Source organism: Cnephaeus nilssonii (assembly GCF_951640355.1).
Source record: "Cnephaeus nilssonii genome assembly, chromosome: 20".
NCBI classification, from domain to species: Eukaryota; Metazoa; Chordata; class Mammalia; order Chiroptera; family Vespertilionidae; genus Cnephaeus; species Cnephaeus nilssonii.
This window is the reverse complement of record NC_137091.1, coordinates 13,763,039-13,778,632: the sequence shown is the minus strand read 5'-3', so window position 1 is coordinate 13,778,632 and position 15,594 is coordinate 13,763,039. Positions and strand designations below refer to the sequence as shown.

Sequence of the window (15,594 nt, the reverse complement as noted above, 5' to 3'; positions counted from 1 at the left end):
CTGTAAGTAAACAAGCCAGGTTCAGCGTCCCCGGGCACTGCCTCCATCTCAGGCCCCAGGAGGAGGCGTCTTGGATTGTCTCAGGGGAAGACTAGCTTTCTGGGGAGGAGCCAAAAGTGAAAACGGTTCTTTAACACAGTGTCAATTCCCCACTAACAGCACGATCCCTGCCGCTTTCATGTGCCCTGGGACGCAGAGGTCACTAGTCCATGAGTGTCGCCAGTTCACGAAGGGCTTTCCAACTTCCAGCAGGGGACAGACTTTGCCCATCAGGCTATGCCGAGGCCTCAAATGCGCCGCCGATTGTGCTCGAGGGAGCAGCTGCCAGGCCGGCTCATTGGGGCAGACAAAGGCGCAGCCTAGGAAGTGCAGGACCCGCCCAGCAGGGGTGGCCCTACAGCGACGCGAAGCTCCGACTCTGGACTGGTCGGGCTGCCCAGGTCTCCGGCTTCGCCCCGCCCAGGCTCGGTCTGGCTATTGACTTTACACCCGGGTGCGCGGGCCTGGCTTAGAAGTTGGGACAGGAATAGAGGCCAAACTACAACTCCCAAGAAGTAGCGGGGCTATTCAGCGCTCCGTAATCACGTGACTTCCTTCTCCGGGAGACGAGGTCGTGCAGTAGGCGGGTGAAAGGGCGGGGCCGTCGGGTTAGCCCGAGGCGCCAGTGGCCTATGGGCGGCCCGGTCAGACGAGCGCGCGGTAGGGGGCGGGGTCGGGCGCGCGGCTCGGCGCGGGAGCGCGCCGGCGGCGGCGGCTGTTGCAGGGCGGGGGATGTCGACTTCGGCGACTGTGGCGGCTTAGGCTGGCAGTGGCGGCAGCTCCTGGTGCAGTTCGGCGCGCAGCCAGCTCTAAAGTTCGGAACGGAACGCTCGGCGTCGCGGTCCCCGCCCGGAAAGTTTGTCGCGGAGCCGCTACCTTCTGGCTGGCGCGACCCGGCATGAAGCGGCGCTGAGGAGCTGTCGCCGCTGTAGCTGCCCCCGTTGCTGCCGCCGCCTGAGGAGCCACAGCACCCTGGGCCACGCCGATGACTACTGCAAACTGTGGCGCCCACGACGAGCTCGACTTCAAACTCGTCTTTGGCGAGGAAGGGGCGCCGGCGCCGCCGCCTCCGGGCTCGCGGCCTGCAGGTGGGTGCCGGGCCGGGCGGGACGGCGGAGCGTCCGTTCCTCTTCTGGCTCGCACGAGCTCAGCCTCTCCCTGGTCCTTCGGTCGTCCGGTGTCTGGTAACACCGTGTCTGCGTGCGTGTGGCGAGTGAAGAGCGGATTTAAATCGCCGAGGAGGCGTGTGGGTCGCCGCGATGTGGAAGTGGCGCGGGCTTGGCTTGTAGCGAACGAACTAGTGGGGAACTCGACTCCGGGACGCCCGTGGCCAGTTGGACTCCCGGGGGGTTTGGAGGCCGAGGGTCGGGGCCCCTGCCCCAGTGGCTTCTGGTGTCGCTGTTTTGCCAGCGTGGTGCGGAGAAAATGTGGTCCCTGTGAAGTGTAAGCTCACTTGGTTTTCCATCTATTCTTAGTCTTTAAACATCTTTATTTGAAAGATGCGCATTCTTGACGTGTGAGGAGCTCTCTAAAATTTGTGCACACGTCTGTGAAGTCTGCTTTGCTGGGAGAGGAATGCTACCGTGTTAAGTCCACTTGTGCAAGTTTATGGTCCACTTTTACTTCGAAGTGTAACTTGTAACGGGACTTTCTGAAAACTAGGTTTCTTTTCTAAGCAAAGTGTTTCGGAAGATTAGAAGAAAGAGGGGTGCTTTGTTCATAATTGTTGAAAGTTCTGGAAGTCCATTTTATTTTAAGAAAAAGTTCACCTCAGAAGATGTTTTAAAGGAGATGGTGAATTGGGAAGGCTGGGCACAATAATACATGGAGGTCAGACCAATCAGGAAATAGAAACAGGATGGCTGGGGACTTAGAGCTCTCCTGTGACCTGGTTTTAAATACTGTGGTTCATTAAGTTCACTTTCCCTATTACATATGTAAGGCGAACTTTAAAGGGGAGATGGATTAAGACTAATCCCTATTTATTCTTTACGGGTATTAGGTGAATTACTTCATATTCATATTGATGTTCAACAGTGTTCTGTAGAGTTGCATTGAAAAACATATTTGAATGTGAGTCATAAGGATTCTCTGGGCTGTATTTTTTTTTTTAATCAGTCCTTTTAGTCTTTACATGTTAGACGTCTTTTCAACATAATAAATAATTTACAATAGTTAATTTCAATTCCACTGACATCATTTGCGCACCTATTATGTCGAAGGTACTGTTAGGCACTTTGTAGTGTTGTGATAGATGAAGAAAGGACTGACGCCCCTCAAGAAGCTTGGGAAATGGGGTTGAGGGGGCACATACCCAAATAACTCTGCTACTGAACCACAGGCAGACTGAATGGAGGTTCTGTTATAATAGAGGTAGAAAGGGAGAAAGTTGTATTTCTGGAGATGTTGGCATTGAATTGTACTTAGATTATTGAGATTTAACAAAATAAAAACTACTTTGAGTATTTTCATTGAAAAGAAGGTAAACAGTTGGTGATGTCAGCAAACTTAAAGGGGAAAAAATTCATTAGAGCACATTATATGCCAAATATTTATATACCAAATACATGATGAGTAAAGATGTTAACCAGGCTGGGGTCTAGGTTAAACAGCAAACAAAGGAAGGCAGCCCAGAGTCAGCTGGGATATTGGGATATAGACAAGTCACAAAGCTGAGTTTATCTGCAGTTATCAGGATTGATCAGCTCAGGGTCTATTTCTAAGGTCTTCTCTACTCAGCACCACCCCCAATAAATAAATAAATAAATAAATAAATAAATAAATAAACAAACAAATGTATGTTAATGAAACATATGAGTAATTAAAGGAGTATCATCATGTAAATAGGAATTTTATGTACATCCAAAATATTGAATAACATTAAAAACCCATCAAAACAGCTTTTTTAGAAAATATTTTATTAATTGATTTCTGAGAGGAAGAGAGAAACATCAATGATGAGAGAGAATCATTGATTGGCTGCCTCCTGCACAGCCCACACTGGGGATCGAGTCCACAACCCGGGCATGTCCCTGACAGGGAATTGAACCATGACTTCCTCGTTCATAGGTGATGCTCAACTACTGAGCCATGCCAGCCAGGCAAAACAGCTTTTTAAGAAATGATTTAAAAAAGATTTTAAAAAATTGAATTGTAGAGAGAGAGAAAGGGGGAGAGAGAGAACAACATCAATGTGAGATTGAAACATTGATGGGGTACCTCTTGCATATCCTCTACTGGAGATGGAACCTGAAACCTGGGCATGTGCCCTGACCAGGAATTGAACTGACAGCCTTTTGGTGCATGGGACGATGCCCAAAAAACTGAGCCACACCGGCCAGGACCAAAAAATGATTTGTATTTATTTATTTTTGCCAAAAAAGCCCAAATGATCAATATGGGTCTTAGAAGGAGTTAAGGTTTGACACTTGATTTATAACTAAAATTCCTAAAGTTAAACTTGAGCAATTTTATTTGTGGCAAAAAAAGTTCACTTTAAAATAATCTAGTAGCTACTTTTTAAAAGTTTTTTTAATTAAGGTGAAATGCCCATGACATAAAGGATGTACTTGTTAAAGTACAAAGTAGATGGTTTGATACTTGATAATGTCATACTTTTGTGACTGACTTTTTAAGATTTTTGCTTATTGAGATGTTTTGAGATTTTTCCATTAAAGAAAATTTAAAACCCTAGAGTCTTTAGCTTTTTATTTGTTTTATACTATGAGGACAGTGCTAGCTTTGATTTTTTTGTAAAAAATTTTTTGAGATATTTTTTATTCAGAGAGGAAGGGAGAGGGAGAGGGAGAGGGAGAGAGATAGAAACATCAGTGATGAGAGAGAATCATTGATTGGCTGCCTCTTGCATGCCCCACACTGTGGAATGAGCCTGCAAGGTGGGCATGTGCCCTGACCGGGAATCAAACCGTGACCTCCTGGTTCAGTGGTCGGCAAACTCATTAGTCAACAGAGCCAAATATCAACAGTACAATGATTGAAATTTCTTTTGAGAGGCAAATTTTTTAAACTTAAACTTCTTCTAACGCCACTTCTTCAAAATAGACTCGCCCAGGCCGTGGTATTTTGTGGATGAGCCACACTCAAGGGTCCAAAAAGCTGCAGTTTGCCCACCACGGTCGTGGTTCATGGGTCGACGTTCATCCACTGAGCCATGCCTGCCAGGCGTAGCTTTGATTTTTACAGTTAAAAATGAACCAAGCTACCCTAGCGGGTATGGCTCAGTGGATAGAGCATCCGCCTGCGGACTGAAGGGTCCCAGGTTCTATTCCAGTCAAGGGCACATGCCCAGGTTGCAGGCCCGATCCCCAGTAGGGGGCGTGCAGGAGGCAGCCGATCAATGATTCTCTCTCATCATTGATGTTTCTAGCTCTCTCTCTCCCTCTCCCTTCCTCTCTGAAATTAATAAATATATAAAAAATGAATCAAGCTATTTTGTTTAAACATTCTTTTACTAGATACCTAGCTTCACAAAGAAGATATACCTCAATAATAGAGAATTTAAAATTGGCAAGTGTTTGATGTCGTTTATCAATATTATTTGCCATTATGAAAGGTATCTTCTGATGCTCTTTATTAGTGTACTGATTGTATATCTCTAAGTTAATTTAATGTTATATAAATCTTTACTTTTCAAATTCAAAGTTTTATTCTCAGGGTTTGTTCATTATTAAAAATTGATTTTCTAGTATATTGTGTGTAGTATCTTATCTACTGCCACTTTTTAAAAGGGGAGAAATATCTTAGATACAATATGTATTTTTGATATGTGTACTTTTGTCATATATCACTTTAACATCCATCTTTTTCATATGCAAAGGTGAGTTATTCCTAGATCATTGTCTAATCTTTAATCTGCAGTATTTTACTTCGTTTAGGGCTTGGAAATCTAATTCATATGTTCTTTATAATCTGTCTTAGATAAATTTATTTTCTCATTTTTCAGTTTTTATTGGTATTTTTTACTCAACAGTTTTGCTTTATCTTGTGTTAAATGAGGTAATGTACTACTTAAAACTCTTGGCACAATCCTTGGTCTAGTGGTGCTCATTAAATGGTGGTAATTAACATTTCTTCAAAAAACTTACATATGCCCTACCGGTTTGACTCAGTGGATAGAGCGTCGGCCTGCAGACTAAAGGGTCCCAGGTTCAATTCCAGTCAAGGGCACATACCTTGGTTGCGGGCACAACCCCAGTAGGGGGTGTGCAGGACGCAGCTGATTGATGTTTCTCTCTCATCGATGTTTCTAACTCTCTATCCCTCTCCCTTCCTCTCTGTAAAAAATCAATAAAACATATTAAAAAAATAAAAATAAAAAACATACATACAAAAAATTGGTGATAGGTTATTTTTAACCTCCTCTTTCCTAGACCTTTTCCCCTATACTAAACGAAAACATATTGGAGAGCCAGTCATTTAAATCTTACTTAGATAAGTTGGAATATGCATCATAGACATTTTTATTTTAACCTCTTAATTCTATTATTCTTTTCAATTTTGCCTCCTTTCTCATATCTTTGTGTAAATATAAGAACTGATGGTCATTCACTTTTAATTATGTTTTTCTACTTTCTTGAATGAAGTTATTACTGACTCAGTATGGTGTAAAGATGGTTGATTTGCAAACCATACTAAGTATAATTGGATATTTAAATCAGTATGAAAAAAAGGAAGTTGCTTGTATGGTTTCCTATAGAACTTAATGGTGTGTTTGTACAGTGCATTAGGTACTGTGCAGGAGGATTTGGTTATTGCTGAGCCTTACTTTCATACTATAGGTCAGCTTTTTCTTTAGACTTGAATGCAGAGAGAATAGAATATGTACTAGGTGATTGAGTCAATGATAAGCTTTCACTATTGAATTTGGAAGAATTTTTATTTTTTTAAAAATTTTTTTATTGATATCTCTCTCTCTCCCTTCCTCTGAAGGGAGAGAGAGAGATAGAAATATCAATGATGATAGAGAATAATTGATCAGTTGCCTCCTGCATACTGCCTACTGGGGATCAAGCCTGCAACCCAGGCATGTAACCTTAACGGGAATCAAACCCGGGACCTTTCAGTCTGCAAGCTGATGCTGTATCCATTGAGCCAAACCAGCTAGGGCTGAAGAATTATTTTATATTATGTTTCTTTGATTTTTTTTGATGGAGGTAGAGTATGTTCCTGGGGGTATTAGTAGCATTTTGTGATGGAGAATAGTGAAGTGTATTTTAGTGAGTATGAGAAAAATTGAGGAAAAAAATTTCATGTCATAATGTTTTGTTAAGAGTACTGCTATGTAAGAGCATTTCTATGCCTGTGTTTTCTTAGATTTCCCCATTTGCCAATACAGAAGGAATATTTGGGCAATATATTCTAAACTATTTGCGGAGGTAGTTCTGTAATAATTTTATTTGATGATATAACAATTAAAACTTGGGTATTAATGTACATGACCAAGAAATTGTGTGTGTGTGTGTGTGTGTCTGTTTGGGTCCCGGGTTTGATTTCGGTCAAGGGCATGTACCTTGACCGGAATCAAACCCGGTCAAGGTACATGCCCTTGGTAAGCCCTGTATCTAAGGGCATTTAAAATATTAATTTAGAGTAAGTTGTAGAATCAACTTATTATTAAGACTTGTCTTTTTGTGGCAACCAGTAATATTTGCCTAAAATTATATGTATTTCAAGCTCTGCTTTTGAATGTTGCTCTTATGTTTATTTTATATTTTTATTTTTTACAATATGGTTTTGTTGATTTTAGAGAGGAAGGGAGAGAGAGAGAGAGATAGAAACATCAGTTATGAGAGAGAATAATTGATTGGCTGCCTCCTGCATGCTCCCTACTGGGGATTAAGCCTGCAACCCGGGCATGTGCCCTTGACTGGAATCGAACCCGGGACCCTTCAGTCCTCAGGCTGACGCTTTATCCACTGAGCCAAACCAGTTAGGGCTTATGTTTATTTTTTCAATGAAGTGTGATCAGAAAGACATTTTTGTTAAGAAAATGTGGAGCCGAAACCGGTTTGGCTCAGTGGATAGAGCGTCGGCCTGCGGACTCAAGGGTCCTGGGTTCGATTCCGGTTAAAGGCATGTACCTTGGTTGCAGGCACATCCCTGTAGGGGGTGTGCAAGAGGCAGCTGATCGATGTTTCTCTCTCATTGATGTTTCTAACTCTCTATCCCTCTCTCTTCCTCTCTGTAAAAAAATCAATAAAATATATTAAAAAAAAGAAAAAAAAAGAAAATGTGGAATTTGTTTTTCTTGAGAGAAAGCAATGAAATACTGCTATATAAAATGGAAATCTTTTAAGAGCATATAATGAGTTGAATGTGTCCTTTATATTCCTTCTTAATATTGAGGAGTTGAACATTCAATATGGTGGTGTTTTATTTTTAAAAATTATTTTATTATTTATCTGTTTATTTTTCAACATCATCATTTTTTTTTAATCCTCACCCGAGGGTATTTTTCCGTTGATTTTTAGAGAGAGAGAAAGACAGAATGAAATATTGATGTGAGAGAAACATCGATTGGTTGCCTCCTGCACTCGCCCTGGAGCCTTCAACTGAGGTACATGCCCTTGACCGGAATCAAACCCGGGACCCTTCAGTCCACAGGCCACGCTCTATCCACTCAGCCAAACTGGCTAGGGCGGTGGTGTTTTATTTTAAATAAGAGGCGGGATTGAGGAAGCCATAATACAATGAAGTCAATTGCATTACTCTTAAGAGAATGAGATAGGAAACCTGAGTAAGTGGAGCCTCATTTGATAGTAAGCGGTAGTTTGCTCACAGCAGTAACATAAATAAGGGAGGTGTTGTCTAAAGCTGTCCTGGTGGGTCAGGGGAGTAGACACAGCAGACTTGGCAGTAAGCCTGGCTTCTAAAACAAAATCCAAGTCATCAAATTTGCCCAGGCATGCCATATGAGGTTCAAGTAACAGTAGAATTTAAGAGTTGAGTTTGTTCAGGGAGGCTTAGGAGAGTCACAAGCAGGAGCAAACTTTATTAACGGCCATAATTTTAATTCAAACATAGCATGTGTATGCATATATTTCTGCATATTTGGTAATCCTATATAATAAAAGCCTAATATGCAAATTGACCAAATGGCAGAATGAACGATTGTTCGCTTTGATGCGCACAGACCACCAGGAGGCAGACACTCAACGCAGGAGCTGCCCCCAGCCCGCAGGCCCTGACCAGCGGTGGCTGGGGGCGGGGCTGGCGAGCAGGCGGCACCAGGGCAGCCAAGGTGATTGCCAGTGGGGGGAGGGGTGGCGATCACCCTGCCAGTTACCCCACAGATTGGTCCTGATCGCCAGCCAGGCCTAGGGACCTTACCCGTGCATGAATTTTGTGCACTGGGCCTCCAGTGTTTATATAAATACATTGCATGACTCTCACCTGTTTGCCTCACTTTGGTAAACTTTAGGAGAAAAGAACAATTGGACCTGTAAGATTTGTAGAATGGTCTATGAATTGTCTTTGAATTGATAGCTGAAATTTAATTGTTGGGACATTTCTAATTAACATATTGGTATTCTTGTGTGTAAGGAAAGCATGTTAAATTCAAAGGCTAACACGGGCCAAATAAGCAAGATTTAATTTACGTGGGTCACAAAACAAAAGCTCAATTTTCATAGAAACATAGGTTTATTTCAATAGAGACATGCTGAATACAAAGGACTGAAGTAAATGAGTAATCGTTAACATAAAATAATAGAGCATTTTAATAAAAATATTTCTTCTTGAACATTAACTTGCTAGACACTGAATAACTGCACAAATTAATAAGCGTAACGCAAGTAAACCTATTTTTCATGTTCTCTGAAAGTGATATATTTCCTTTTGCGCACACCAAACAAGTCAGTCCAAGACTAATGATGTGGCAATCGGCTGCTAAAATATTTGCTCCTAGTATTAGTGGAGAGAAATGTTGCGTCTATGCATAAGGTGCGTAAGGGAAATGAATGCAACACAATTATAGTAATCAGTCATTAGCGAACTTTGTAGTTCATTATTAATAATTATGTATAACAGAATATTGTAAAAATTAAGTTATGAAATTAAAAAATATATATATTTTATTGATTTTTTACAGAGAGGTGGGGAGAGGGATAGAGTTTAGAAACATCGGTGAGAGAGAAACATCAATCCCATGCCCTTGCCTGGAATCGAACCTGGGACCCTTCAGTCTGCAGGCCAACGCTCTATCCACTGAGCCAAACAAGTCAGGGCAAGTTATGAAATTTTTATTAAAACGTTTTTTACATACCATTATATTGGCTGGGCTGCATGCAGCCTGTGGGCCATGAGTTTGACATGCTTGGTATAAGGGAACTACATGTCTGTGACAGCCTGAAAACCCCAGGTACACTAGAGAAGTAACTTGAAGGCTTCATTTTCTGACAAAATGTACGGTTTCAATATGTTTTATGTTACAGAAGCAGGTAAGAGTTTTAATGTTTTAAATATGTTTTCATAAAAAAATAAAATATGATTTTTTGTTGCCTTAAAATAAATTTCTAACCCTGGCCGGTAATGCTCAGTGGTTAGAATGTTGGCCCGAAGACTGAAGGGTCTCAGGTTTGATTCTTGGTTAAGGGCACATACCTGGATTGCAGGTTCTATCCGATCCGAGCCCTGGTGAGGGCATGTGCGGGAGGCAACCAATTGATGTGTCTGTCTCACATCAATGTTTCTCTTTCTCTTCTTCCTCTCTCTTCCTCTCCCTCCCTCCCTTCTACTTTCTAAAAAAATCAATGGAAAAAGTATCCTTGGGTGAGGATTAACAACAAAAAGAATTTCTATATTTCTTAATTTTGTGTTACATTTTCTTCATCTTTGGTGTTTAATTAGAAAAATAGGTAGGATTATGTGAGCTTTGAAATTATAAATTTTTTCAGTAATGTTGATTTGTATTATATATAAAAATATTTGTAAAAGCATTTTTTCTCCCATCAAGTTAATCATTGGCCAGAACACTGTAATGGACAGTTTGTGAGTTAAACCTAAATATTTTTTAGTATTGCTTTAAAAGAAAAAAGGTTGTTAAATAAAAATTACATTCAGGAAAAAATGACATTCAAAAATTGCTGAAGCTAGATCATGGGTATATGGGAGCTTATTATCTCTGTACTTTTGTGTATGTTTTAAAATTTCCATAATAAAAATTTAAAAAAAATTAAAAAACTCTTCAAGTTCTTCAAGGTGCAGATTAGGGTAGGAAAAATGTTCACTTTAAAAAATAGCATTGTGAAGTTAATAGGATTTGCTATTATATGTAATTTTTAAAAATTGGTTTAACAAACAAAAATTAGTTGTGGTATGTCTGATTTATAAAACCCATTTCTCTTTTTGATTGGGTAATATTAGCAGTGGGATGGTGAAGTGAGTTAGTGGTGTATATAAATATGAAGTAGACTGATTTTTATATACTTTCGAGTAGGTATTTCTTAATTTTTAAAATATTTTCTAAGAAGTGAATATATGGGATCAGAAAAATTTACTTATTTTGTAATTGAACGGTTTAAAATTATTGTTGTATTTATTTTTTGAAAATTAAAAAGAAATTAATGTTTGATCATGTTGCTTGTATCCATCAGTCTAATATTTATTGAGTATTGTCAATTCACTTGAACTTTTAAATTTATGAAATGAAACTATAGCCCTGACTGGTTTGGCTCAGTGGATAGAGTGTCAGCCTGAGGACTGAAAGGTCCCAGGTTCGATTCCAGTCAAGGGCATGTACCTTGCTTGCAGGCACATCTACAGTGGGGGGTGTGCAGGAGGAAGCTGATCGATGTTTCTCTCTCATCGATATTTCTAACTCTCTATTCCTCTCCCTTCCTCTCTGTAAAAAATCAATAAAATATATTTTTTTAAAAAAGAAATGAAACTACAAAATTTGGTCTTAAGTATAAGAACAGATTTTTTAAAAAAATATATTTTTATTGATTTTTCACAGAGAGGAAGGGAGAGGAGGGATAGAGAGCTAGAAACATCGATGAGAGAGAGACATCGACCAGCTGCCTCCTGCACATCCCCCACCGGGGGATGTGCCCGCAACCAATGTACATGCCCCTGACCGGAATCGAACCTGGGACCTTCCAGTCCGCAGACCGACGCTCTATCCACTGAGCCAAACCGGTTTCGGCTAAGAACAGATTTTTAATCTTACTATATAATTTATAGAGATTAACTCACAAAAATGGAAATTTATATCTTCCATTTTGCCATTTGTGAGATCATATTGAATATTATGATTGGATATTAAATACTAAAGGAATACAAGTTTTAACCTTGTCCTTTATTTAAGGAAAGTCTTTGAGGAAATATAAAAAATTTTATCTAAATGTTACTTTTAATTTTTTTTATTCCAACATAAGAAATTAAGGAAACTTGATATTTCCTCTGTTATCAACATTTATAGTTTTCACTTCCGTTCAATAAAGTTTCTTCAATTAAAAATAACATTCAGGAAAAAAATGACATTCAGAAATTGTTGAAGCTAGATGATACATATATAGGGACTCATATTCTCTGTGTTTGAAAACTTAGTACAAAGTTTTGAAACTTTTTATTTTATTTTTATTTATTGAGTTTTAGAGAGAAAATGAACATCAGTTTGTTTGTTCCACTTATTTACGCATTCATTGGTTGATTCTTGTATGTGCCCTGACCGGGATTGGACCTGAACCTTGGCCTGTCGGGATGACACTTAATCAACTGAGCTATGGGGCCAGGGCTTGAAACCTTTCTGACCAAGCTATAGAGTAAGAAATACATTTAACATTTCAACCTAGCACAACCATACATATTTATACACAGAAAATAGAAGTTTCACATAAAAGTGTTTATCTTTATGCTATGGCATTACCTTGACATTTTCTTTTTCATTATTTTAAAAAACGAGAGGCCTGGTGTACTAAATTTGTTCACTGCGGTGGGGGGGGGGGTGTCCTCTCATCCCAGCCTGCGCCCTCTCACAGTCTGGGAGCCCTCAGGGGATGTCCGACTGATGGCTTAGGCCCGCTAGCGGGCCTAAGCTCTCAGACATCCTTAGCGCTGCCGCGGAGGTGGGAGAGACTCCCACCGCTGTGCTCGCCAGCCATGAGCCCAGCTTCTGGCTGAGAGGTGCTCTCCCTGTGGGAGCGCATTGATCACCAGGGGGCAGCTCCTGCATTGAGCGGCTGGCTTCTGGTAGTCAGTGTGCATCATAGCGACCAGTCATTCCGCTCTTTGGTCGATTTGCATATTAGCCTTTTATTATATAGAATTCATGGCTTACTAATAGATCACTACCTTCAGTTTGAAAAACAGAACTCTAGGAGATGGTTTCATAGTTCTGATTATATTAAAACTGTTCATTGGGATGTTCTTGTTATTCAAGCCACATTTCCTATGTCTAAGGTGACCAGATTTTAACATTGGTAAAGCGGGACACCATTGACCGGAGGGGGGGGTGGTGGTGGTTCATGATTAAAAATTTGGTCTATATGGAGCAACAAAAATTTTCATAGAATGCAAAAATAGTATTGTAATATATATTTTTTAAAATTTCAACATAAGTACAATTTACAAATATAATAAAAAATTATGTATAGTATTATTTTATTCTTTGGCATATTTCTCATTTGAGTGAATTTTTTTTAGTAGATTGCTGTTGTTGTTTAAAAGGTCATGAATTTGCCGTAACGTAAGTCGTAAGTGTCACTTTCAAGGCCGGCGCTAGACTTTTTGCCGCCACTATAAAATATAAATAATACGAGTACTGTCTGCTAAATTCAAGAAAATTTATGTATTTATGAAATAAATAAATAAATTACTTACCTAAATTATCTGAATAGCTGATTTGTAATGACATCACTTGTTTAACTAGCTTACTAGCACGCAGTACGATGTGTATCGTCTGAGAGACAGTTACAAAATGTTTTTGTCGTTGCCAATCCCAAAAAATGCCATTGTTCATTAAGTCCTAACAATGGTGGTCAAATTCTAACAACTGATCAACAATGCGGACTTTGATAAGCAGTTCTCGATAATCAGTTCTCAACAATTATTTGTTATTATTAAAGTTTAACATTATAAAATTAACAAAAATAATATAAAACTCATATCCTGGCTAAATAGTCACATGGCCGCCGAAAACTGTATATTCCGTTCCCGTTCTCCCGCCTTTCCCTAGCTTGTCGTGCATTCTTTCCAAAAATCGGGACTTTTTTAAAACGCCGCGGGACGAGGGACAAATTGTTAAAAATCGGGACTGTCCCGCCAAAAGCGGGACGTCTGGTCACCTTACCTCTATGTCTGTTCTTTGATACTTTTTATTTTATTATTTTTTAATTCATTGATTTTAGAGAGAGAGAGAGAGGAAGGGCTAACGAGGGAGAGGGGGAGGGAAGGAGAGAGATCCTTTTGTTTTGTTCCACTGATTTATGCATTCATTGGTTGTTTCTTGTATGTGCCCTGAGCAAGGATTGAACCCACAACCTTGGTGTATCAGGAGGACACTCTAACCAACTGAGCCTGTAATTAACCTCTGATTACGGGGAGCTCTGCCCTCTTGAACTTTATCCCCATCCACTCCAAAGGGAAGCAGGGTTGGCTTGACCCAGGCCTTTCCCCTGGACCTTTCAAAAAAAAAAAAATGAATGGCGATTGGAAAGTTCACGAAAGGCTGCGGCTCTTACTTCTGATACACAGTGACTTCTCTGGGAATGTAATGCTATATCAAGCGAGGGAACATTGTATTGTTTTGTTTCAAACATTATCAAGAATTCAGCACTTTGGAAAATGAAGTCACCACGAAAGGCTCCGAGGTTTCCTCGTCTTGGAATCCTCTTACTACTGCTTTTTAATACATTTTTTAAAAATTATTTTTTATTGAATTAGGTCAGTGATGGGCAACCTTTTGAGCTTGGTGTGTCAAACTTCGCCAAAAAACTGAGCATAACTTGGGTAGTGTGTCACTTTGAGGAAAAAACATTATTTCGCAAATGTTTCATCCTCAGGAGCAGCAAATGTTTCATCCTCGGCATGCGGCCACCTCAGCGGCCGCGTGTCATCAGAAATGGCTACGCGTGTCAGTGCTGACACGCGTGTCATAGGTTCGCCATCACTGAATTAGGTTATTGTTTTTTAGTGGGTTAATTGGTTGCTAAATTTTGCCACTTCCTGAAAATAAGTTGTATCTTTCCTTTTGTCTCTTCTCTACGCCAAAGCCAAGTCTTGGTCATCTCCTGTTTGGGTTTCTATAATTTTCTCTTAATATTATATTCCCCCAAATTCAGTTGTTGTTTTTTTAAATATATTTTATTGATTTTTTACAGAGAGGAAGGGAAAGGGATAGAGAGTTAGAAACATCGATGAGAGAGAAACATAGACCAGCTGCCTCCTGCACACCCCCTACTGGTGATGTGCCCGCAACCAAGGCACATGCCCCTGACTGGAATCAAACCTGGGACCCTTCAATCCACAGACTGATGCTCCATCCACTGAACCAAACCGGTCACAGCCCAAATTCAGTTTTGAAAGTCACAGCTAAGGTTATCTTCCATTTCTGCTTCTTTGCATCTGTAACCTGCTTCCTCATTGGTCTTCCTCATTGTGCTCCGCTTGTTTTATATCCCTCACTCTCTACATTAATATCAGGTTCATCATCTTTAATTTTATTCATCTCTTTTTAGTCCCTTTTCCTTCACCCATTTGCCTGAACTGCCTCTGCCTCTGAACTGCCTCTGCCTCTGAACATGCTATTTCATAGTCTTTCCTTTTTTGTGAGGCAGTTTAGAAACATCATTTTGAAGTAGTATTGAACTCTAGGTTTGTGTTCTAGATTCATGACTATTGCTGGTTGTATAACATTGCTAAAAAAGTTTCAGGCTAAGTCAGTCCTTTCATTTTTTTAAAAAACATATTTTATTGATTTTTTACAGAGAGGAAGAGAGAGGGATAGAGAGTTAGAAACATCAATCAGCTGCCTCTTGCACACCTCCTACTGGGGATGTGCCCGCAACCAAGGTACATGCCCCTGACCGGAATCGAACCTGGGACCCTTGAGTCCGAAAGCCGACGCTCTATCCACTGAGCCAAACCGGTTTCGGCAGTCCTTTCATTTTATGAGAGGAAATTAAGGTTCAAGTTGACTTGCCCAAGGTCATTTAACCTAGTTAGTTACAAAACAGAGACCCAGGACCTCTGGCTCTTAGTTTTTTGTTCTTCTCCAGTAAATTGCTTAATTTATGCTTGAAAATCTTAGAGGGGTTTTCCCCCCCACATCCTATAATTTTGATAAAAATGTAACTGTTTCTTTTTTGTTTGTATTCTGTTAGGTAAATATTTAATTCAGTGTTATTGAGTACCTATTATGTGCAGGGTATATTTATATACATTATCTCCAAGTCTCAAGATAACTGGAATAGGTAGGTATTTCTATTTTATACCCGAGGTAGAATTGACCATCTGGAAAGTAGAAGAATTGGTATTTGAACCCTGGTTTTTTTACGTGGGTTCTTCCTACTATGCAACTTGCTTCACCACTACTCC

The 15,594-nt window shown here is 40.1% G+C and overlaps 1 protein-coding gene across 1 annotated transcript in view; it reads left to right on the top strand.

The window, feature by feature from the left end:
* Positions 1-752: 752 nt before the first annotated feature.
* The window catches only part of NFATC3 (nuclear factor of activated T cells 3), a gene marked incomplete at its 3' end in the record, with an annotated part of 105,365 nt that continues 90,523 nt past the window's right edge, over positions 753-15,594 (top strand). The window contains 1 exon segment of the mRNA XM_079799669.1: positions 753-1,127. Within this exon segment, the coding sequence (XP_079655795.1) occupies positions 1,025-1,127 (103 nt within the window). The 5' untranslated portion in view covers positions 753-1,024.